At 33.5% G+C, this 27,811-nt stretch overlaps 1 protein-coding gene across 2 annotated transcripts in view; it reads left to right on the top strand.

Moving 5' to 3' along the window:
* The window catches only part of LOC148952732 (uncharacterized), a 112,581-nt gene that overhangs the window by 12,539 nt on the left and 72,231 nt on the right, over positions 1 to 27,811 (top strand). For both annotated transcript variants that reach the window (XM_089087385.1, XM_089087384.1), the window contains exon 4: positions 9,023 to 9,187. In XM_089087385.1, the coding sequence (XP_088943511.1) occupies positions 9,023 to 9,187 (165 nt within the window). The remainder of the gene's footprint in view (positions 1 to 9,022; positions 9,188 to 27,811) is intronic.

Here is a 27,811-nt window from a genome sequence, read left to right as displayed (position 1 = left end):
CAAGAGGAAAAAAGTGGAAATATTTGTGGGTAGTGTCACAACCCTGGGAAGAAGGCACTTGCATGCACAAAATAATCAATCGTTGAAAAATTTAAGAATATTCTTTAAGCCAATCAAACAATTGAAGATAATTGCTAGTTAAAATATCATTGTTCAACTTACCAGAATTAATGAATAATGAAATACCAGGATTGTACCATTTATCTTATTCCTTTTAGATTACTAATTACATTATTTAATATATAAATTTATTAAAGAAATATATTAAAATTTTATAATATTAAGGGGGTGGGGGGGGGGGGAATTGGTCTTCGGCAACCAGAAGAATGCATTATTTTCGTTGGATTTTTCTTAGAAACGGACAAATTTTGAAGTAATTTTTTTACAATATACTGCTGGAGTAGATCTCCCGATTAGGTATCTTTTCCGTATAGATTTGTTCCCCATTATTTACATATAAATTTTGTTGTTGGGATGTTTACAGACATTTCTTGGGGGGGGGGAGGTTGATTTCAACAGGAATATTTTCGGGAGGTAAACTTTCAAGGGGAATTTTTAGACTAGGAGTATGTTCCAGAATTCGTATATGAAATTCTTTTTATTTGTCTTAATGTCTCTTTAGCAACTCAGTTTTACATGTGGAGATGACCCGAGACAATTGACCGGGGGAAATTTTCAGCGTGGTTGGAATTGCGTGGAGGAATTTTCCGTGGGGGAAGAATTTTCTGCCGTAGAAACTCCATGGGGAAATTTTCCGCGGAAGAAATTCTTCATGGGGGAAGTTTCCGCGGGAAAACCTTTTCATTAGAGGGGATTTCCGGAAAAAAATTTCGTCAAAGGGGAGATGTCTGGCATTATTTGAAAAACGATCAGAAACTAAAACCCATGCAATATTTTACTTATACTACTGGCTGGGCCGGATTTAAAGATCTGACGCTTCTAGGTTCAATCCTTCTTGCGAGATTTTCAGGAAATCCTCGAAAATTCGGGAATAGTGGAAGCACTCAACAGAACGCAACGGATGAGCCAAAAATAATGAAAGAGAGAGGTGATACCGAACTCTCGGCCGCCATTCTTGGGAGACATCTGACAGTTTATAAGTGGCCACGGAATTCCTGGGTTGTTTTAAAATCACTTTTCTGTGAATAGGCAGTGCGGCAGCGGGGTGTACCTTGCGTTTTGACAATAAATCACATTAGCCTAGTTTTTATTAAGAAAATAAAATCACTCAGTGATAATTTATTGCGCCCCTGGAATTGTGCTTCCCTAGGCCCAGGCCTAGTGGGCCTATCGGTACATCCTAGCCTGATTACTGGAATAGATCTCCTGATTATGTCTCCTTAACGACTATTACACACTTATAAGTTTAAAGTAAACGCTGGAGTTTTCTTTTTTAACTCGTTTGTTTCTTTTTTTCCTTCGGTTCTTTTTTTCTCGTTAATAAATTATGCCCTTTGCAAAAATAGTAAAATACTTCAATGACTTAAAATACAAAGAAATAGTTTATGAAAGATGTAAAGTGCTTACTTTATAAGTGGAGCTTGCTAAGTGTCTCGTCAAATTTATGTCGCAATTTGCCGTTTTCTTTGTACGACTGTACAAACAATTGAAATAGCCAAAGAAAATCAGTAGAAAATGAAATAGCAAAAGAAAATGAATAGAAAATGAAATAGCACAAGAAAATGAGGTAAATGAGTAGAATTGAAAATATGGAGAAGAGGGCAGGGCTGACACCGAAGTCACTATTTCCCTAAAAGTCACTATTTTTGAAAAGGTCCCTAAAAAGTCACTATTTTGTTGAAAAGTTCCTAAAGTCACTTTTTTGAAGAGGAACCTTGAAAAGCACGTCAGGCCTATGAACTGCGTTCCCTCATAATGCGTAGTGGTTGGCCATGGGCGAAATTGTTTTGTTTTATTCTATGGCGCTTGTACTTTTTTTTCATTCCCTTTTCAAATAATGCTTAAACGTGCGAAAACTTGTAACAAAATGGTTTTGTCAGATACACATCTGCAGGGGCGTCGTTTGGGGGTGGCAACCCCATGCCCTTTGACTATCCGGATATGGACCCCTCTTGCCCCCCCCCTCCCCCAATAAAAATCCTGGAGATCCGCCCCTGCACATCTGACACACATGTAGACACATCTACACATATGTAGCGTGACAAAAACATGATTTGTGTTTCACCTGATCATTTCACAGTTGCAACCATACTATTCCTTGTCTTAAGAATGTCCAGGACACAGTTTTGGCTGTTTCAATGGCATGCTAACGAAGGCCATGGTAATATCCACTTTGTAGCACCGTTAGATATTAATGTTTTTTTTGTAGATTTTAATGTTATTCAGTGTTGAAGATTCTGGCAATGGGGAAGTGTAAGTTCAACTCTACTTGGTTAAATAAAGTCGACGACTCGGGACGATTCGTGGGTGACTGGTGCGCATCCACAAAGAGTGATGAAGAGGCTTTTTGTAAAGTTTGCTGCAAGACTTTCAGTTGTGTTAAATGGTGGCAAGCGATACTACAACATTCCCAAGGAGCAAAGCACGTAGAAAATGTGAGAGCTTCGCTGAATCCCTTGCAGCTAATTCTTCAGCCAAGGTCTGCTGCCTGTGAACATTCGACTCTTGCTTCCGGAAAGGATTACCAAGTTGAACTGCAAATGATTGCAAAGAGAGATGCGTCGGTAAAGGCAGAACTGATTTGGGCTCTAAAGAATTTGGTATCAGATATATCAGCAGCTTCGTGCGATGGTCTCGGTGATGTTTTTAGAGCAATGTTTGGAGATACTGCTGCTAAATACTTCATTCTTGGGCGAACCAAGCTCGGTTATATAATAACAGAAGCATTGTATCTCTATTTTAGAAAAAGGCTCCTTGAAGACATTGGCTCTTCCTTTTTCACATTGCTATATGATGAAACAACAAACGCCGAAGGTGTGAAAGAATTGAACGTCATGATACGATATTGGTCTGAGTTGGCAGAAAAAGTTTCCTGCTGTCATTTGGAGACTTTCTTTGTTGGAAGAGCCACAGCGGAAGATCTGCTAGCACATTTGCAACAGTCCTTGGCTAATGCCGATTTACCTTCTGCTAATCTTCTGATGTTGGGCAGCGACGGTCCAAATGTCAACAAGAAAGTGTGGCGACTTTTTAATGAAGAGGTTAAGTTGCTACGTAGTGACAGAGGCCTCATTGATGTTGGCACCTGTAATATTCATATGACTAACAATGCTTTTTTGAAAGGCTTATAAGTTCACGGACAGGCTGTTTCTGACCTTGTAATTCGTGTGAACTACTTTTTTCACGGGTGGCCCCTACGTGCAGAGGAATGTACGAAGATACAATGTTCCCTTGGGCTTCCGGTTCATCGTTTTGTAAAACATGTTACCTCCCGGTGGCTTACTCTTGGAAATGCAGCGAGGAGGCTCCTCGAGCAGTGGGATGGATTTACTGAGTTCTTTTTTAAGTACATTTCCGTCAAAACAGAAACAGTTATTGAAGTCCAGTGGATATACTGAAATTGTTTCGTTGCTAAAATCACCTGCAACAAAAGTTCTGCTTTTGTTCGTCGTCTCACTGGCTGACCTGTTTGCTGGCTTCACTGGAATGTTCCAGCGGGAGGATCCTCTGGTCCATGTTCTATATGGAGAAATGAGCAGGCTTCTGCTTATCCTGCTGAGTAGGTGCTTGAAACCTGATGTTCTAGAGGATATTCACAGGAGACGGAGCGTCGTGGTCGCAGATTTAGACATGTTTGATAACTTTCTTTCCTTAAAAAACGTAGAGTGTGGCCAAGGAGTTGGGGAATGCCTTGAAAATCTGTCAGAGTTAGAACGTGCTCAGTTTCGTACCAAGGTCAAAGAAGCCTACATTTCTGCGTCCAAGCATATTTTTGCAAAAGATGCCTCCACCTGGATCTGTCTTGAAATATTTTCGTTGCCTTTGCCGTGAAAGTTGTAAGCTTCCCAGAAGTTTCTCTGACTTGTTGAAGATCTGTCAAGTGATGCCTTTCACTGTAAACTGTGACAGAGTCAAAGATGAGTGGGTGCTACTACAGCTTGAGCCTGAGCTGACAATTGCCACACAGTGTTGAAGAATTTTGGAAGTATTTTTTTGACCTGAAAGATGGTCAAGGTAACCCAAAGTACCCCCAGATCTCTGGAGTAGTAAAGGCCAGTTTGTCCCTGTCACATGGCAAGGCCGATGTCGAGAGAACTTTCTCAAAGTCAGATCGTATTTTAACTGAGGATAAAACCTGCATGGATTTGAAGATGCTAAATGCAAGGCTAGTGATTTGTGATGGTATGAAGAGATACGGAAACCGACCTGAATGTTTGCCAATTACGCGAGAGCTGCTTGATCTTGACCGGACTTCAAGTCAGAGTTACAAAGCCCATCTTCAAAATGAGCGTAGGAAAAAAGATGAAATGGAAGCGCGTCGAAAGGAGGAAGAAGGGAAACTTTCCAAGCAGAAAGAAAACGAGCAGCTGATAGCAAGCGAAAAGAAAAAGATTGAAGCATTGGAAGAAAATCTCAAAGACATAAAATCGAACACACTGAACAAAGAAAAGTTACTGATAAGCTGATCGAAGAAGCTAATGAAAAACTAAAGAAGGCGATAAAAGTGAAAGACCTCGTGGAAATTGGGATTGCCCAGGCAATGGTTGAAGCAGCAACGAAAAGGCTAAGTGAAGAAAGAGAAACTGCCAAGAAAAAGGAGTGCATACAGCAGAAAATTAAACAAGAAAAACGGGTTTTAATTTCTATAAAGCAGTGAATACAAAACAATTAAACAAAAATGCTCCGAATATTTCGGCCCCACATCCGGGAGCCTTTCTCAACGAAAAAAAAAAATTTCTTACATCAACATAAAAAACATACTAAACAAACAAAAGAAAAAATATAAATAAATAGCAAAAGAAAACTCGCATATTAAATAAACAATTCCATTTACTGGCGTATAAACAAAATCTAATGCTTATATTGATTGGAACACGCCTTCTCACAGAATATAAATGGAAATCTATCAAAAAATGAAAATATGTTTATATTTAAACTAAAACAAAAAAGATCAGCTATCCCCCGGCCCATAACCCTTAAATAGATCTCACAGGTTCACCACCCAATGTTTGAATTATAAATTGAACAGATTCGTTTGCTTGCAAACTTAGTAGCAGCTTGTATATCTTTCCCAGCATTTAACCCAGTCTGACCTTTGTCCGCATGGTCATCATTCGTATCCGAACTATTATCAAAAATAGTACTGGTTGAAAATTTTGCCTGCTTTTTAATTAAACTATTATAAATCGAATTGATCCTAAATTCCCCTTCATCTCTATTGATACTAATACCCCCAGATATTATCTTTTTTATTTCTATCATTTCCACGACACTTTGTAAAAGTTCTACAGACATATCTACTATTTTTGTTTGATCAAATAAAATACTCTGATGAGGAAAATTATAAACATGTTCTGCAACAGCTGACTCAAAGGTTTCCGGTGTTTTGTTTTGTTTTAGAGCGCAATCTATTGCATTCTTGTGTTGCTGTAGCCTATTTTCTAAAATCTGTTGTGTTCTACCCACATAAAATTTACCACAAAAGCATGGAATTTTAAAGGGAAACTTTTAAAGGGAAAACACATTCTTGTGTTGTTGTAGCCTATTTTCTAAAATCTGTTGTGTTCTTCCCACATAAAATTTACCACAAGAGCATGGAATTTTGTATACTCCCTTTTGCAAGTTTCTCGGTACCTAGTCTTTCCCTTTATTTAACAACGAGCTTATATTTTGTCCTGATTTAAATGCTGTATTTATATTATGTTTTTTTAATTCTCTTCTTAATTTTTGTGACAATATTGGGATAAAAGGCAAAGTTATGTAATTTGTTTCTTGATTTGACCCATCTTCTTCTAATATTTTTGGTTCCGTCAACTTTTTTTTTCCTTTTTCAATTATTTGAGAAATCATATTTTCCGGATAGCCATTACCTACTAGAATATCCTTAACAAAAATTCATTCATTGCTTATGTATTCTGGTGATGCTAATTTTAATACCCTATCAACTAAAGAAATAACCACACCCCTTTTTACCTGGATCGGATAATTTGATGTGAAAGACAAGTAACGGTTGTTATTAGTCGGTTTACGGTAAATTGAAAACGCTAGTTCGTTATTATTTCTATGGATCAAAATATCTAGAAACGGTAACTTATTCTCTGTTTCCTTTTAAATTGTAAAAATTAATTCTCTTCCCAGATTATTTAAATGTTCCAAAAAACCTTCAAATTGTGATTCCCCGTAATTCCAAATAACTAAAATATCATCCATGGATAAAATTTTATGTGGGTAGAACACAACAGATTTTAGAAAATAGGCTACAGCAACACAAGAATGCCATAGATTGCGCTCTAAAACAAAAGATTTCCTTTTGTTTTTGATAGATTTCCATTTATATTCTGTGAGAAGGCGTGTTCCAATCAATATAAGCATTCGATTTTGTTTATACGCCAGTGAATGGAATTGTTTATTTAATATGCGAGTTTTCTTTTCCTATTTATTTATATTTTTTCTTTTGTTTGTTTAGTATGTTTTTTATGTTGATGTAAGAAATTTTTTTTTTCCGTTGAGAAAGGCTCCCGGATGTGGGGCCGAAATATTCGGAGTATTTTTGTTTAATTAAGTGTTTTGTATTCACTTCTTTATAGAAATTAAAACCCGTTTTTCTTGTTTAATTTTTTGTAAATGGAAAAGCAGTGTGGTCTAAGAAATGATCATTGCATACAGCAGAAAGTGTCGAAAAGGCAGGCAAGCTTGATTTCGTCGCTCCTCCCCAAGAAAAAGAATTGATTTGAAGGCAGTGATTTTTCAAAGTCAGTTCTGTGCAATTTTCACCTTTTCTTTTGTGTTTTCTTTCCTGTTTTTCATTGTATCCTTGTATATGAATAAAGTCAATGTATCTGAGGAAAAAAAGCTAATGATGATCATCTAGACCTGAATTCAGTGTCTAGTTTTCTGAAGCTAACTTGTAACGATGCCAAAGCAGGCCATCTTGATCAGTCAGTGTTATTTGTGGGTCCCTAAATATGGTCACTTTTTTACTTTTGGTTACTATTTGGTCACTTTTTTTACTTCAAAAGTACCTAAAGTTACTATTTTAATGGTCAAGACTTGGTGGCAGCCCTGAGAGGGTGACTGCATAAAGAAGATACAGAATCATCAATTGTTCAAAAATTGGAGAATAGGGCTTTGTACCAAGCAGACGGTAGAAGACAATTGCTACTGAAAACATTGATTACTTACCAGAATTTTTAGTATTTATTATATTATTTAATAAATTATATATCGAAGAACTATGTTAAAAATCCTAATTTTGTCAATCTTTCTAATTCATAAGAAATTCTCTTTCGCTGCAGCGTGTAGACCTTAAATAACATTTTAAGTTTCATTAAATTCATTTATTAAAATGTCAGTTATTAAGGCCTTTTTGATAAATGCTTGGTTTATCTGCTAGGCCTTTTTTTATAGATGCTTGGTTTATTTGCTGGGCCTTTGTGATAGATGCTAGGTTGCTAGCCAAGTTGGAACATCAAACTTTTTTTTTTTTTTTTTTTTGTCTACGTATTAATGTTTAATATTTAGGGATCAATAAATTAATTTAAAAGAATCATAAATTGTCAATAGTAAAAGCCTTTGAATTAGCAATCAGCATATTGAACATCACAGTGGATTCCAACTGTGAAATTATAGTATATGAATTTTTGTCGCGTGTTTGAAGTCGTCTCAAATTGCAAGAATTGGTGGCATTTATTCTGTAGATACTAAATCTTCAGTTATTTGAAAACCCAAATGACTTAGAAAAAGGGCCCCATGGGTCTCAGGAGTAACTGAACTAATTACTGCTGCTACTGCTACAGACTGGAACTGATATTCTTTCCAGGCGACGCTAAACTTGCTTTATCTCGGAGACCAACTTGAGTTTCTACTCCTATCAATTTTCCTATTGCTCAATGGTTAATATACTGTTGGTAGTTTTTTGGTGTCCATTTGAATTTTTAGGCAAAATTAACTTTAATTTATTAATTTTTAGGCAAATTTTAATTAATCAATTACAAAATTCAATTAAAATCTGATTTTAATTAATCAATTAAAATCTGAGACCTACTGAGCTTTCTCAATAGGGGCCTCCCCCAGGCCACTCAGCGAGTCCCCAGGTGGCGGAGAGGGGACCGCCTTACAGATATGTTGGATACCTCCATTGAGTAGGAGGCGCAGACCAAGGGGGGACCCAGTCCCTGGGGTCCTTAATTGAAACTGGGGCACCCTCGCCCGGGGGCCGTAAATACAGGCGGAGGAGGAAGAAGGCCCCTTGGATGTACACTCAGCAGGGCCCACCGGCGTGTGGACATGTCCCGTCAGTTACAAACCTTCTCCCAGCACTGGGTTAAATTGCATGGTGAAGCAGAACACCATCGTGGGAGGATCCCCTATAGGAGGACAACTGCGAAGGGTGGAGGATCCAGATTTATGAACAACGGCCTCTGCAAGGTGGTGGAGAGGAGTGGCTTGCCGCCACCACCCATTTAGCCAAGAAACCACCTCTCTTGAAAGGTACCGAGCCCTTACGCATGAGCTAGCAAGAGGAGTGGCCCCAAAACGTCCCACGAGGATGGCCGGGACCTAAATAAAGTAAGTAAAGTAATTAAAAAATTAATTTTAAATTTTAATTAATTAATTAATTTTAAATTTTAATTAATTAATTAATTTTTTGACAAAATTAATTTTATACGAAATTATGACTCAGCGAACTACCTTGATATTAAGACCTCGGAGAAAAACTAGACTTGGTCAGACTGACATCTGAAAAGATTTACACTAATGCTTCTTCTTTCGCTCCGAGTGTCTTTGCCTTTAGCTCTGTACTGGTTATAGACTTCGTCCTATAGACCAGATACAATTTCTACCCTTGCCATTTCCCTAACTCTATTATTCAGTCCCTTAATTTTTCTCTCTTCTGTTTTAGAGGCTAAAAGGAGAATATCCATCAATGTTGACCCGCTTGAAGCTACTGAAACCTCTATCACATTGTCACGGGCTGAATCTATTGTCAGTTTGTCTCCATTTGACGACGAAAGTCAAGTAAAGTCCGAATCTTCTAGTTATGGTCTTGAAATTATCGATGATGAAGGTTTGTGATTATGAATACGGGCTCGAATGCGGAGGGGTCTCACCTCTTAAGGAGTCTCTTAGAACTGTGAGAATTTTAAGGAGAATGTGTAGCATGTACAAGTTTGGACTTAAAAATTGGGACTCATCTGAAGCCAGAGATCCCCTTTAATGCTAGAAAAATATAAATAAGACTAAAAAATATAAAAATAAATAAGAAACTTACATAAGAAATATAAATAAGAGACTTATATAAGAAAAATAAATAAGAAATTAATTAAAAAAAATAAATAAGAAACTTATATAAGAAAAATGAATAAGAAACTTATATAAGAAAAACAAATAAGAAACTTATATAAGAAAAGTAAATAAGAAACTTATAGAAGAAAAATATATAAGAAAAAAATATGAATCTTTGGAAACTAGATGTTATGGCAACTTGTTGAATGACTGGTATCAGCACAACATAGGCAGAATATTGAAAACTTCCTACATCATACTGCTAAAATGAAAATGTCTGAAATGAGTCCATTTTGTGATTAATAAAATATTAAGAATCATAAAAATAATGCAGGGGCCTACCTCCTCCCAATTGTATGTAATATTTTGAAGTATTTTAATTATTGCTGTTTTAGTGAAATATCTTAAGCCGAACTGGCCAGCCATGACAAAAAACCAACAAAGAGAAAAATCTCTAAAAAAAAACAAACAAACGAGACTGTGGCCAGTGGAGAGAAAAGAAAACAACAGAAACAAAACAACGCGGATATTTCGCCTGTATACAAACAAAGCGTCTTCAGCACGAAACAAACACAATAAGAACAAAAAAAACAAAAAAACACCCTAAACCAAAACCCAAATAAACCCCCCACCAAAAAAAACAAAAAAAAAAAAAAAAAAAAATGTACAATTGGCGCAAACTGATCCACGTAGGGAAAATATGCTAATATATAGTTACTTCAGTGAGGACACCAGAGTAACTGAGGAAAAATAAAAAAACTTTAAATTAATTTAATTATTCAGTTGCGAAATAATCCTTTTGTTAGCTATTACTGAAGCAAATCGTTTTGGTCTAGCAGGTAAAATAGTCCCCTGGTGATTATTTAAAATCTTTACAGTCAATAAGGGAGTAAAGATTTTAAATAATCAAAAAAAAAAAAAATGATTTTCTACATTTTAGCCCATTTTGAAAACAAGTTTTAAAAGAATAAATATTTATTATCGCAAATAAAAGCTTTTTTTTATCTGTGCTTGAAAGCTGAGTCGTGCTATTATTGTTGTGTAATTAACGCGCAGAATCAGTTACGCTTCTTGAATCGTGCTGAATAGATACAGAACTTGACTATATTGTAACTATAATTAACTGTACAATACAATGTATGTACACATTTTACATACAATGTATTGTACATACAATGTATGTACAATACTATGGTTTTGTTTCAAAGTGGGTCGGTGAAGCAAAGAAATGCGATAGTGAAGTGTAAATAAAGAGCTATTGCTGTAAATGAATAAAGAGCTAATGGCTATAATTAAATTGCTATAAGTAAATATTTATATGCTATATAATAAATTTTAAGCAATTTAATATACGAAGTTAATACCATTTTAGAATTTAATATGATTTTATTTAATAAATTATACTTTAATTATATAAATGTATTATAATTAAATTACTATAAGTAAAACCAGAGCTAATAGCGATCATTATCAATTGGCAAGGAAACTCTAAAACACGGAACTGTGATTGTAATGTATACAAAAATAATCACTTTGCGTGCTGATACATAAGTAATATGTAGAATAAAAGCTCACTTATTGAAAAGCACTTACTTTAATAAGTTCAATAAAAGACTTAAATACCCTTCTTTTATAGCCTGTAATATCCACTATAAAAGCACAATATTCACCACCTACACCTTCGTCAAATTAAACAGCATTTTAAATTAATACTACTTAAACTTTAGTTAACGACAACTCCAGACTACATATACTGTTTCCCGAAACTTGATACGATACAACAAATTTCGATAGTCAGTAGTTCCATATAGGTAGATCAATACTCTTGAAAATCATTCGCACTATCGATGCTCAAATATCACCCTTTGCCTGAAATATATTTCTACGTTTTTCCGATTAACGTTTGTGTCTTATACAAATTTTATTACTTTTATCAAATTCAATCATCGTTTAATTTAACAATACTTTAGATTTAGTTTAGTGACTATTCTAGACTGCACAAGAAGTTTTCCGATTCGCGATATAATTCCGTATCGATATCGTGGTAGTGATAAAACGTGATATCGGTAATACTGGTATCGACACTTCTAGGAATCATTGACACTTTTGGTGCACAAATATCACCCTTTGCCTGAAATACATTTCTACGTTTTTCAGATTAACGTTTGTGTCATATACAAATTTTATTACTTTTATCAAATTCAATCATCGTTTAATTTAACAATACTTTAGATTTAGTTTAGTGACTATTCTAGACTGCACAAGAAGTTTTCCGATTCGCAATATAATTCCGTATCGATATCGTGGTAGTGATAAAACGTGATATAGGTAATACTGGTATCGACACTTCTAGGAATCATTGACACTTTTGGTGGACAAATATCACCCTTTGCCTGAAATACATTTCTACGTTTTTCCGATTAACGTTTGTGTCATATACAAATTTTATTACTTTTATCAAATTCAATCATCGTTTAATTTAACAATACTTTAGATTTAGTTTAGTGACTATTCTAGACTGCACAAGAAGTTTTCCGATTCGCGATATAATTCCGTATCGACATCGTGGTAGTGATAAAACGTGATATCGGTAATACTGGTATCGACACTTCTAGGAATTATTGACACTTTTGGTGGACAAATATCACCCTTTGCCTGAAATACATTTCTACGTTTTTCCGATTAACGTTTGTGTCATATACAAATTTTATTACTTTTATCAAATTCAATCATCGTTTAATTTAACAATACTTTAGATTTAGTTTAGTGACTATTCTAGACTGCACAAGAAGTTTTCCGATTCGCGATATAATTCCGTATTGATATCGTGGTAGTGATAAAACGTGATATCGGTAATACTGGTATCGACACTTCTAGGAATCATTGACACTTTTGGTGGACAAATATCACCCTTTGCCTGAAATACATTTCTAAGTTTTTCCGATTAACGTTTGTGTCATATACAAATTTTATTACTTTTATCAAATTCAATCATCGTTTAATTTAACAATACTTTAGATTTAGTTTAGTGACTATTCTAGACTGCACAATAAATTTTCCGATTCGCGATATAATTCCGTATCGATATCGTGGTAGTGATAAAACGTGATATCGGTAATACTGGTATCGACACTTCTAGGAATCATTGACACTTTTGGTGGACAAATATCACCCTTTGCCTGAAATACATTTCTTCGTTTTTCCGATTAACGTTTGTGTCATATACAAATTTTATTACTTTTATCAAATTCAATCATCGTTTAATTTAACAATACTTTAGATTTAGTTTAGTGACTATTCTAGACTGCACAAGAAGTTTTCCGATTCGCGATATAATTCCGTATCGATATCGTGGTAGTGATAAAACGTGATATCGGTAATACTGGTATCGACACTTCCAGGAATCATTGACACTTTTGGTGGACAAATATCACCCTTTGCCTGAAATACATTTCTACGTTTTTCCGATTAACGTTTGTGTCATATACAAATTTTATTACTTTTATCAAATTCAATCATCGTTTAATTTAACAATACTTTAGATTTAGTTTAGTGACTATTCTAGACTGCACAAGAAATTTTCCGATTCGCGATATAATTCCGTATCGATATCGTGGTAGTGATAAAACGTGATATCGGTAATACTGGTATCGACACTTCTAGGAATCATTGACACTTTTGGTGCACAAATATCACCCTTTGCCTGAAATACATTTCTACGTTTTTCCGATTAACGTTTGTGTCATATACAAATGTTATTACTTTTAACAAATTCAATCATAGTTTAATTTAACAATACTTTAGATTTAGTTTAGTGACTATTCTAGACTGCACAAGAAGTTTTCCGATTCGCGATATAATTCCGTATCGATATCGTGGTAGTGATAAAACGTGATATCAGTAATACTGGTATCGACACTTCTAGGAATCATTGACACTTTTAGTGGACAAATATCACCCTTTGCCTGAAATACATTTCTACGTTTTTCCGATTAACGTTTGTGTCATATACAAATTTTATTACTTTTAACAAATTCAATCATAGTTTAATTTAACAATACTTTTGATTTAGTTTAGTGACTATTCTAGACTGCACAAGAAGTTTTCTGATTCGCGAAATAATTCCGTATCGATATCGTGGTAGTGATAAAACATGATATCTGTAATACTGGTATCGACACTTCTAGGAATCATTGACACTTTTGGTGGACAAATATCACCCTTTGCTTGAAATACATTTCTACGTTTTTCCGATTAACGTTTGTGTCATATACAAATTTTATTACTTTTAACAAATTCAATCATAGTTTAATTTAACAATACTTTAGATTTAGTTTAGTGACTACTCTAGACTGCACAAGAAGTTTTCCGATTCGCGATATAATTCCGTATCGATATCGTGGTAGTGATAAAACGTAATATAGGTAATACTGGTATCGACACTTCTAGGAATCATTGACACTTTTGGTGGACAAATATCACCCTTTGCCTGAAATACATTTCTACGTTTTTCCGATTAACGTTTTTGTCATTTACAAATTTTATTACTTTTATCAAATTCAATCATCGTTTAATTTAACAATACTTTAGATTTAGTTTAGTAACTATTCTAGACTGCACAAGAAGTTTTCCGATTCGCGATATAATTCCGTATCGATATCGTGGTAGTGATAAAACGTGATATAGGTAATACTGGTATCGACACTTCTAGGAATCATTGACACTTTTGGTGAACAAATATCACCCTTTGCCTGAAATACATTTCTACGTTTTTCCGATTAACGTTTGTGTCATATACAAATTTTATTACTTTTAACAAATTCAATCATCGTTTAATTTAACAATACTTTAGATTTAGTTTAGTGAGTATTCTAAACTGCACAAGAAGTTTTCTGATTCGCGATATAATTCCGTATCGATATCGTGGTAGTGATAAAACGTGATATCGGTAATACTGGTATCGACACTTCTAGGAATCATTGACACTTTTGGTGGACAAATATCACCCTTTGCCTGAAATACATTTCTACGTTTTTCCGATTAACGTTTGTGTCATATACAAATGTTATTACTTTTAACAAATTCAATCATAGTTTAATTTAACAATACTTTAGATTTAGTTTAGTGACTATTCTAGACTGCACAAGAAGTTTTCCGATTCGCGATATAATTCCGTATCGATATCGTGGTAGTGATAAAACGTGATATCAGTAATACTGGTATCGACACTTCTAGGAATCATTGACACTTTTAGTGGACAAATATCACCCTTTGCCTGAAATACATTTCTACGTTTTTCCGATTAACGTTTGTGTCATATACAAATTTTATTACTTTTAACAAATTCAATCATAGTTTAATTTAACAATACTTTTGATTTAGTTTAGTGACTATTCTAGACTGCACAAGAAGTTTTCTGATTCGCGAAATAATTCCGTATCGATATCGTGGTAGTGATAAAACATGATATCGGTAATACTGGTATCGACACTTCTAGGAATCATTGACACTTTTGGTGGACAAATATCACCCTTTGCTTGAAATACATTTCTACGTTTTTCCGATTAACGTTTGTGTCATATACAAATTTTATTACTTTTAACAAATTCAATCATAGTTTAATTTAACAATACTTTAGATTTAGTTTAGTGACTATTCTAGACTGCACAAGAAGTTTTCCGATTCGCGATATAATTCCCTATCGATATCGTGGTAGTGATAAAACGTGATATCGGTAATACTGGTATCGACACTTCTAGGAATCATTGACACTTTTGGTGGACAAATATCACCCTTTGCCTGAAATACATTTCTACGTTTTTCCGATTAACGTTTGTGTCATATACAAATGTTATTACTTTTAACAAATTCAATCATAGTTTAATTTAACAATACTTTAGATTTAGTTTAGTGACTATTCTAGACTGCACAAGAAGTTTTCCGATTCGCGATATAATTCCGTATCGATATCGTGGTAGTGATAAAACGTGATATTGGTAATACTGGTATCGACACTTCTAGGAATCATTGACACTTTTGGTGGACAAATATCACCCTTTGCCTGAAATACATTTCTACGTTTTTCCGATTAACGTTTGTGTCATATACAAATTTTATTACTTTTAACAAATTCACTCATCGCTTAATTTAACAATACTTTAGATTTAGTTTAGTGACTATTCTAGACTGCACAAGAAGTTTTCCGATTCGCGATATAATTCCGTATCGATATCGTGGTAGTGATAAAACGTGATATAGGTAATACTGGTATCGACACTTCTAGGAATCATTGACACTTTTGGTGGACAAATATCACCCTTTGCCTGAAATACATTTCTACGTTTTTCCGATTAACGTTTTTGTCATTTACAAATTTTATTACTTTTATCAAATTCAATCATCGTTTAATTTAACAATACTTTAGATTTAGTTTAGTAACTATTCTAGACTGCACAAGAAGTTTTCCGATTCGCGATATAATTCCGTATCGATATCGTGGTAGTGATAAAACGTGATATAGGTAATACTGGTATCGACACTTCTAGGAATCATTGACACTTTTGGTGAACAAATATCACCCTTTGCCTGAAATACATTTCTACGTTTATCCGATTAACGTTTGTGTCATATACAAATTTTATTACTTTTAACAAATTCAATCATCGTTTAATTTAACAATACTTTAGATTTAGTTTAGTGACTATTCCAGACTGCACAAGAAGTTTTCTGATTCGCGATATAATTCCGTATCGATATCGTGGTAGTGATAAAACGTGATATCGGTAATACTGGTATCGACACTTCTAGGAATCATTGACACTTTTGGTGGACAAATATCACCCTTTGCCTGAAATACATTTCTACGTTTCTCCGATTAACGTTTGTGTCATATACAAATTTTATTACTTTTAACAAATTCAATCATAGTTTAATTTAACAATACTTTAGATTTATTTTAGTGACTATTCTAGACTGCACAAGAAGTTTTCCAATTCGCGATATAATTCCGTATCGATATAGTGTTAGTGATAAAACGTGATATCGGTAATACTGGTATCGACACTTCTAGGAATCATTGACACTTTTGGTGGACAAATATCACCCTTTGCCTGAAATACATTTCTACGTTTTTCCGATTAACGTTTGTGTCATATACAAATTTTATTACTTTTAACAAATTCAATCATAGTTTAATTTAACAATACTTTAGATTTAGTTTAGTGACTACTCTAGACTGCACAAGAAGTTTTCCGATTCGCGATATAATACCGCATCGATATCGTGGTAGTGATAAAACGTGATATAGGTAATACTGGTATTGACACTTCTAGGAATCATTGACACTTTCGGTGGACAAATATCACCCTTTGCCTGATTTTGCCACCCTTTTTCCGATTAACGTTTGTGTCATATACAAATTTTATTACTTTTAACAAATTCAATCATCGTTTAATTTAACAATACTTTAGATTTAGTTTAGTGACTATTCTAGACTGCACAAGAAGTTTTCTGATTCGCGATATAATTCAGTATCGATATCGTGGTAGTGATAAAACGTGATATCGGTAATACTGGTATCGACACTTCTAGGAATCATTGACACTTTTTGTGGACAAATATCACCCTTTGCCTGAAATACATTTCTACGTTTTTCCGATTAACGTTTGTGTCATATACAAATTTTATTACTTTTAACAAATTCACTCATCGTTTAATTTAACAATACTTTAGATTTAGTTTAGTGACTATTCTAGACTGCACAAGAAGTTTTCCGATTCGCGATATAATTCCGTATCTATATCGTGGTAGTGATAAAACGTGATATAGGTAATACTGGTATCGACACTTCTAGGAATCATTGACACTTTTGGTGGACAAATTTCACCCTTTGCCTGAAATACATTTCTACGTTTTTCTGATTAACGTTTGTGTCTTATACAAATTTTGTTACTTTTAACAAATTCAATCATAGTTTAATTTTACAACACTTTACATTTAGTTTAGTGACTATTCTAGACTGCACAAGAAGTTTTCTGATTCGCGATATAATTCCGTATCGATATCGTGGTAGTGATAAAACGTGATATCGGTAATACTGGTATCGACACTTCTAGGAATCATTGACACTTTTGGTGGGCAAATATCACCCTTTGCCTGAAATACATTTCTACGTTTTTCCGATTAACGTTTGTGTCATATACAAATTATATTACTTTTAACAATTTCAATCATAGTTTAATTTAACAATACTTTAGATTTAGTTTAGTGACTATTCTAGACTGCACAAGAAGTTTTCCAATTCGCGATATAATTCCGTATCGATATCGTGGTAGTGATAAAACGTGATATTGGTAATACTGGTATCGACACTTCTAGGAATCATTGGCACTTTTGGTGGACAAATATCACCCTTTGCCTGAAATACATTTCTACGTTTTTCCGATTAACGTTTGTGTCATATACAAATTTTATTACTTTTAACAAATTCAATCATAGTTTAATTTAACAATACTTTAGATTTAGTTTAGTGACTATTCTAGACTGCACAAGAAGTTTTCCAATTCGCGATATAATTCCGTATCGATATCGTGGTAGTGATAAAACGTGATATCGGTAATACTGGTATCGACACTTCTAGGAATCATTGACACTTTTGGTGGACAAATATCACCCTTTGCCTGAAATACATTTCTAAATTTTTCCGATTAACGTTTGTGTCATATACAAATTTTATTACTTTTAACAAATTCAATCATAGTTTAATTTAACAATACTTTAGATTTAGTTTAGTGACTATTCTAGACTGCACAAGAAGTTTTCCGATTCGCGATATAATTCCGTATCGATATCGTGGTAGTGATAAAACGTGATATAGTAATACTGGTATCGACACTTCTAGGAATCATTGACACTTTTGGTGGCCAAATATCACCCTTTGCCTGAAATACATTTCTACGTTTTTCCGATTAACGTTTGTGTCATATACAAATTTTATTACTTTCAACAAATTCAATCATCGTTTAATTTAACAATACTTTAGATTTAGTTTAGTGACTATTCTAGACTGCACAAGAATTTTTCTGATTCGCGATATAATTCCGTATCGATATCGTGGTAGTGATAAAACGTGATATCGGTAATACTGGTATCGACACTTCTAGGAATCATTGACTCTTTTGGTGGACAAATATCACCCTTTGCCTGAAATTCATTTCTACGTTTTTCCGATTAACGTTTGTGTCATATACAAATTTTATTACTTTTAACAAATTCACTCATCGTTTAATTTAACAATACTTTAGATTTAGTTTAGTGACTATTCTAGACTGCACAAGAATTTTTCCGATTCGCGATATAATTCCGTATCGATATCGTGGTAGTGATAAAACGTGATATAGGTAATACTGGTATCGACACTTCTAGGAATCATTGACACTTTTGGTGGACAAATATCACCCTTTGCCTGAAATACATTTCTACGTTTTTCCGATTAACGTTTGTGTCATATACAAATTTTATTACTTTCAACAAATTCAATCATCGTTTAATTTAACAATACTTTAGATTTAGTTTAGTGACTATTCTAGACTGCACAAGAATTTTTATGATTCGCGATATAATTCCGTATCGATATCGTGGTAGTGATAAAACGTGATATCGGTAATACTGGTATCGACACTTCTAGGAATCATTGACTCTTTTGGTGGACAAATATCACCCTTTGCCTGAAATTCATTTCTACGTTTTTCCGATTAACGTTTGTGTCATATACAAATTTTATTACTTTTAACAAATTCACTCATCGTTTAATTTAACAATACTTTAGATTTAGTTTAGTGACTATTCTAGACTGCACAAGAGGTTTTCCGATTCGCGATATAATTCCGTATCGATATCGTGGTAGTGATAAAACGTGATATAGGTAATACTGGTATCGACACTTCTAGGAATCATTGACACTTTTTGTGGACAAATATCACCCTTTGCCTGAAATACATTTCTACGTTTTTCCGATTAACGTTTGTGTCATATACAAATTTTATTACTTTTAACAAATTCACTCATCGTTTAATTTAACAATACTTTAGATTTAGTTTAGTGACTATTCTAGACTGCACAAGAAGTTTTCCGATTCGCGATATAATTCCGTATCTATATCGTGGTAGTGATAAAACGTGATATCGGTAATACTGGTATCGACACTTCTAGGAATCATTGACACTTTTGGTGGACAAATATCACCCTTTGCCTGAAATACATTTCTACGTTTCTCCGATTAACGTTTGTGTCATATACAAATTTTATTACTTTTAACAAATTCAATCATAGTTTAATTTAACAATACTTTAGATTTAGTTTAGTGACTATTCTAGACTGCACAAGAATTTTTCTGATTCGCGATATAATTCCGTATCGATATCGTGGTAGTGATAAAACGTGATATCGGTAATACTGGTATCGACACTTCTAGGAATCATTGACACTTTTGGTGGGCAAATATCACCCTTTGCCTGAAATACATTTCTACGTTTTTCCGATTAACGTTTGTGTCATATACAAATTATATTACTTTTAACAATTTCAATCATAGTTTAATTTAACAATACTTTAGATTTAGTTTAGTGACTATTCTAGACTGCACAAGAAGTTTTCCAATTCGCGATATAATTCCGTATCGATATCGTGGTAGTGATAAAACGTGATATTGGTAATACTGGTATCGACACTTCTAGGAATCATTGGCACTTTTGGTGGACAAATATCACCCTTTGCCTGAAATACATTTCTACGTTTTTCCGATTAACGTTTGTGTCATATACAAATTTTATTACTTTTAACAAATTCAATCATAGATTAATTTAACAATACTTTAGATTTAGTTTAGTGACTATTCTAGACTGCACAAGAAGTTTTCCAATTCGCGATATAATTCCGTATCGATATCGTGGTAGTGATAAAACGTGATATCGGTAATACTGGTATCGACACTTCTAGGAATCATTGACACTTTTTGTGGACAAATATCACCCTTTGCCTGAAATACATTTCTACGTTTTTCCGATTAACGTTTGTGTCATATACAAATTTTATTACTTTTAACAAATTCACTCATCGTTTAATTTAACAATACTTTAGATTTAGTTTAGTGACTATTCTAGACTGCACAAGAAGTTTTCAGATTCGCGATATAATTCCGTATCTATATCGTGGTAGTGATAAAACGTGATATCGGTAATACTGGTATCGACACTTCTAGGAATCATTGACACTTTTGGTGGACAAATATCACCCTTTGCCTGAAATACATTTCTACGTTTTTCCGATTAACGTTTGTGTCATATACAAATTTTATTACTTTTAACAAATTCAATCATAGTTTAATTTAACAATACTTTAGATTTAGTTTAGTGACTATTCTAGACTGCACAAGAATTTTTCTGATTCGCGATATAATTCCGTATCGATATCGTGGTAGTGATAAAACGTGATATCGGTAATACTGGTATCGACACTTCTAGGAATCATTGACACTTTTGGTGGGCAAATATCACCCTTTGCCTGAAATACATTTCTACGTTTTTCCGATTAACGTTTGTGTCATATACAAATTATATTACTTTTAACAATTTCAATCATAGTTTAATTTAACAATACTTTAGATTTAGTTTAGTGACTATTCTAGACTGCACAAGAAGTTTTCCAATTCGCGATATAATTCCGTATCGATATCGTGGTAGTGATAAAACGTGATATAGGTAATACTGGTATCGACACTTCTAGGAATCATTGGCACTTTTGGTGGACAAATATCACCCTTTGCCTGAAATACATTTCTACGTTTTTCCGATTAACGTTTGTGTCATATACAAATTTTATTACTTTTAACAAATTCAATCATAGTTTAATTTAACAATACTTTAGATTTAGTTTAGTGACTATTCTAGACTGCACAAGAAGTTTTCCAATTCGCGATATAATTCCGTATCGATATCGTGGTAGTGATAAAACGTGATATCGGTAATACTGGTATCGACACTTCTAGGAATCATTGACACTTTTGGTGGACAAATATCACCCTTTGCCTGAAATACATTTCTACATTTTTCCGATTAACGTTTGTGTCATATACAAATTTTATTACTTTTAACAAATTCAATCATAGTTTAATTTAACAATACTTTAGATTTAGTTTAGTGACTATTCTAGACTGCACAAGAAGTTTTCCGATTCGCGATATAATTCCGTATCGATATCGTGGTAGTGATAAAACGTGATATAGTAATACTGGTATCGACACTTCTAGGAATCATTGACACTTTTGGTGGCCAAATATCACCCTTTGCCTGAAATACATTTCTACGTTTTTCCGATTAACGTTTGTGTCATATACAAATTTTATTACTTTCAACAAATTCAATCATCGTTTAATTTAACAATACTTTAGATTTAGTTTAGTGACTATTCTAGACTGCACCAGAATTTTTCTGATTCGCGATATAATTCCGTATCGATATCGTGGTAGTGATAAAACGTGATATCGGTAATACTGGTATCGACACTTCTAGGAATCATTGACTCTTTTGGTGGACAAATATCACCCTTTGCCTGAAATTCATTTCTACGTTTTTCCGATTAACGTTTGTGTCATATACAAATTTTATTACTTTTAACAAATTCACTCATCGTTTAATTTAACAATACTTTAGATTTAGTTTAGTGACTATTCTAGACTGCACAAGAAGTTTTCCGATTCGCGATATAATTCCGTATCGATATCGTGGTAGTGATAAAACGTGATATAGGTAATACTGGTATCGACACTTCTAGGAATCATTGACACTTTTGGTGGACAAATATCACCCTTTGCCTGAAATACATTTCTACGTTTTTCCGATTAACGTTTGTGTCATATACAAATTTTATTACTTTCAACAAATTCAATCATCGTTTAATTTAACAATACTTTAGATTTAGTTTAGTGACTATTCTAGACTGCACAAGAATTTTTCTGATTCGCGATATAATTCCGTATCGATATCGTGGTAGTGATAAAACGTGATATAGGTAATACTGGTATCGACACTTCTAGGAATCATTGACACTTTTGGTGGACAAATATCACCCTTTGCCTGAAATACATTTCTACATTTTTCCGATTAACGTTTGTGTCATATACAAATTTTATTACTTTTAACAAATTCAATCATAGTTTAATTTAACAATACTTTAGATTTAGTTTAGTGACTATTCTAGACTGCACAAGAAGTTTTCCGATTCGCGATATAATTCCGTATCGATATCGTGGTAGTGATAAAACGTGATATAGTAATACTGGTATCGACACTTCTAGGAATCATTGACACTTTTGGTGGCCAAATATCACCCTTTGCCTGAAATACATTTCTACGTTTTTCCGATTAACGTTTGTGTCATATACAAATTTTATTACTTTCAACAAATTCAATCATCGTTTAATTTAACAATACTTTAGATTTAGTTTAGTGACTATTCTAGACTGCACCAGAATTTTTCTGATTCGCGATATAATTCCGTATCGATATCGTGGTAGTGATAAAACGTGATATCGGTAATACTGGTATCGACACTTCTAGGAATCATTGACTCTTTTGGTGGACAAATATCACCCTTTGCCTGAAATTCATTTCTACGTTTTTCCGATTAACGTTTGTGTCATATACAAATTTTATTACTTTTAACAAATTCACTCATCGTTTAATTTAACAATACTTTAGATTTAGTTTAGTGACTATTCTAGACTGCACAAGAAGTTTTCCGATTCGCGATATAATTCCGTATCGATATCGTGGTAGTGATAAAACGTGATATAGGTAATACTGGTATCGACACTTCTAGGAATCATTGACACTTTTGGTGGACAAATATCACCCTTTGCCTGAAATACATTTCTACGTTTTTCCGATTAACGTTTGTGTCATATACAAATTTTATTACTTTCAACAAATTCAATCATCGTTTAATTTAACAATACTTTAGATTTAGTTTAGTGACTATTCTAGACTGCACAAGAATTTTTCTGATTCGCGATATAATTCCGTATCGATATCGTGGTAGTGATAAAACGTGATATCGGTAATACTGGTATCGACACTTCTAGGAATCATTGACTCTTTTGGTGGACAAATATCACCCTTTGCCTGAAATTCATTTCTACGTTTTTCCGATTAACGTTTGTGTCATATACAAATTTTATTACTTTTAACAAATTCACTCATCGTTTAATTTAACAATACTTTAGATTTAGTTTAGTGACTATTCTAGACTGCACAAGAGGTTTTCCGATTCGCGATATAATTCCGTATCGATATCGTGGTAGTGATAAAACGTGATATCAGTAATACTGGTATCGACACTTCTAGGAATCATTGACACTTTTAGTGGACAAATATCACCCTTTGCCTGAAATACATTTCTACGTTTTTCCGATTAACGTTTGTGTCATATACAAATTTTATTACTTTTAACAAATTCAATCATAGTTTAATTTAACAATACTTTAGATTTAGTTTAGTGACTATTCTAGACTGCACAAGAAGTTTTCCGATTCGCGATATAATTCCGTATCGATATCGTGGTAGTGATAAAACGTGATATCAGTAATACTGGTATCGACACTTCTAGGAATCATTGACACTTTTAGTGGACAAATATCACCCTTTGCCTGAAATACATTTCTACGTTTTTCCGATTAACGTTTGTGTCATATACAAATTTTATTACTTTTAACAAATTCAATCATAGTTTAATTTAACAATACTTTAGATTTAGTTTAGTGACTATTCTAGACTGCACAAGAAGTTTTCTGATTCGCGAGATAATTCCGTATCGATATCGTGGTAGTGATAAAACTTGATATCGGTAATACTGGTATCGACACTTCTAGGAATCATTGACACTTTTGGTGGACAAATATCACCCTTTGCTTGAAATACATTTCTACGTTTTTCCGATTAACGTTTGTGTCATATACAAATTTTATTACTTTTAACAAATTCAATCATAGTTTAATTTAACAATACTTTAGATTTAGTTTAGTGACTATTCTAGACTGCACAAGAAGTTTTCCGATTCGCGATATAATTCCCTATCGATATCGTGGTAGTGATAAAACGTGATATCGGTAATACTGGTATCGACACTTCTAGGAATCATTGACACTTTTGGTGGACAAATATCACCCTTTGCCTGAAATACATTTCTACGTTTTTCCGATTAACGTTTGTGTCATATACAAATTTTATTACTTTTAACAAATTCAATCATAGTTTAATTTAACAATACTTTAGATTTAGTTTAGTGACTATTCTAGACTGCACAAGAAGTTTTCCGATTCGCGATATAATTCCGTATCGATATCGTGGTAGTGATAAAACGTGATATTGGTAATACTGGTATCGACACTTCTAGGAATCATTGACACTTTTGGTGGACAAATATCACCCTTTGCCTGAAATACATTTCTACGTTTTTCCGATTAACGTTTGTGTCATATACAAATTTTATTACTTTTAACAAATTCACTCATCGCTTAATTTAACAATACTTTAGATTTAGTTTAGTGACTATTCTAGACTGCACAAGAAGTTTTCCGATTCGCGATATAATTCCGTATCGATATCGTGGTAGTGATAAAACGTGATATAGGTAATACTGGTATCGACACTTCTAGGAATCATTGACACTTTTGGTGGACAAATATCACCCTTTGCCTGAAATACATTTCTACGTTTTTCCGATTAACGTTTTTGTCATTTACAAATTTTATTACTTTTATCAAATTCAATCATCGTTTAATTTAACAATACTTTAGATTTAGTTTAGTAACTATTCTAGACTGCACAAGAAGTTTTCCGATTCGCGATATAATTCCGTATCGATATCGTGGTAGTGATAAAACGTGATATAGGTAATACTGGTATCGACACTTCTAGGAATCATTGACACTTTTGGTGAACAAATATCACCCTTTGCCTGAAATACATTTCTACGTTTTTCCGATTAACGTTTGTGTCATATACAAATTTTATTACTTTTAACAAATTCAATCATCGTTTAATTTAACAATACTTTAGATTTAGTTTAGTGACTATTCCAGACTGCACAAGAAGTTTTCTGATTCGCGATATAATTCCGTATCGATATCGTGGTAGTGATAAAACGTGATATCTGTAATACTGGTATCGACACTTCTAGGAATCATTGACACTTTTGGTGGACAAATATCACCCTTTGCCTGAAATACATTTCTATGTTTCTCCGATTAACGTTTGTGTCATATACAAATTTTATTACTTTTAACAAATTCAATCATAGTTTAATTTAACAATACTTTAGATTTAGTTTAGTGACTATTCTAGACTGCACAAGAAGTTTTCCAATTCGCGATATAATTCCGTATCGATATAGTGGTAGTGATAAAACGTGATATCGGTAATACTGGTATCGACACTTCTAGGAATCATTGACACTTTTGGTGGACAAATATCACCCTTTGCCTGAAATACATTTCTACGTTTTTCCGATTAACGTTTGTGTCATATACAAATTTTATTACTTTTAACAAATTCAATCATAGTTTAATTTAACAATACTTTAGATTTAGTTTAGTGACTATTCTAGACTGCACAAGAAGTTTTCCGATTCGCGATATAATTCCGTATCGATATCGTGGTAGTGATAAAACGTGATATCGGTAATACTGGTATTGACACTTCTAGGAATCATTGACACTTTCGGTGGACAAATATCACCCTTTGCCTGATTTTGCCACCCTTTTTCCGATTAACGTTTGTGTCATATACAAATTTTATTACTTTTAACAAATTCAATCATCGTTTAATTTAACAATACTTTAGATTTAGTTTAGTGACTATTCTAGACTGCACAAGAAGTTTTCCGATTCGCGATATAATTCCGTATCGATATCGTGGTAGTGATAAAACGTGATATCGGTAATACTGGTATCGACACTTCTAGGAATCATTGACACTTTTTGTGGACAAATATCACCCTTTGCCTGAAATACATTTCTACGTTTTTCCGATTAACGTTTGTGTCATATACAAATTTTATTACTTTTAACAAATTCACTCATCGTTTAATTTAACAATACTTTAGATTTAGTTTAGTGACTATTCTAGACTGCACAAGAAGTTTTCCGATTCGCGATATAATTCCGTATCTATATCGTGGTAGTGATAAAACGTGATATCGGTAATACTGGTATCGACACTTCTAGGAATAATTGACACTTTTGGTGGACAAATATCACCCTTTGCCTGAAATACATTTCTACGTTTTTCCGATTAACGTTTGTGTCATATACAAATTTTATTACTTTTAACAAATTCAATCATAGTTTAATTTAACAATACTTTAGATTTAGTTTAGTGACTATTCTAGACTGCACAAGAAGTTTTCTGATTCGCGATATAATTCCGTATCGATATCGTGGTAGTGATAAAACGTGATATCGGTAATACTGGTATCGACACTTCTAGGAATCATTGACACTTTTGGTGGGCAAATATCACCCTTTGCCTGAAATACATTTCTACGTTTTTCCGATTAACGTTTGTGTCATATACAAATTATATTACTTTTAACAATTTCAATCATAGTTTAATTTAACAATACTTTAGATTTAGTTTAGTGACTATTCTAGACTGCACAAGAAGTTTTCCAATTCGCGATATAATTCCGTATCGATATCGTGGTAGTGATAAAACGTGATATTGGTAATACTGGTATCGACACTTCTAGGAATCATTGGCACTTTTGGTGGACAAATATCACCCTTTGCCTGAAATACATTTCTACGTTTTTCCGATTAACGTTTGTGTCATATACAAATTTTATTACTTTTAACAAATTCAATCATAGTTTAATTTAACAATACTTTAGATTTAGTTTAGTGACTATTCTAGACTGCACAAGAAGTTTTCCAATTCGCGATATAATTCCGTATCGATATCGTGGTAGTGATAAAACGTGATATCGGTAATACTGGTATCGACACTTCTAGGAATCATTGACACTTTTGGTGGACAAATATCACCCTTTGCCTGAAATACATTTCTAAATTTTTCCGATTAACGTTTGTGTCATATACAAATTTTATTACTTTTAACAAATTCAATCATAGTTTAATTTAACAATACTTTAGATTTAGTTTAGTGACTATTCTAGACTGCACAAGAAGTTTTCCGATTCGCGATATAATTCCGTATCGATATCGTGGTAGTGATAAAACGTGATATAGTAATACTGGTATCGACACTTCTAGGAATCATTGACACTTTTGGTGGCCAAATATCACCCTTTGCCTGAAATACATTTCTACGTTTTTCCGATTAACGTTTGTGTC

Source organism: Artemia sp. Qi Xiang Cuo, chromosome 4 (assembly GCF_049724085.1).
Source record: "Artemia sp. Qi Xiang Cuo chromosome 4, ASM4972408v1, whole genome shotgun sequence".
Lineage (NCBI taxonomy): Eukaryota > Metazoa > Arthropoda > Branchiopoda > Anostraca > Artemiidae > Artemia > Artemia sp. Qi Xiang Cuo.
This window is presented reverse-complemented; position numbering and strand designations above follow the sequence as displayed.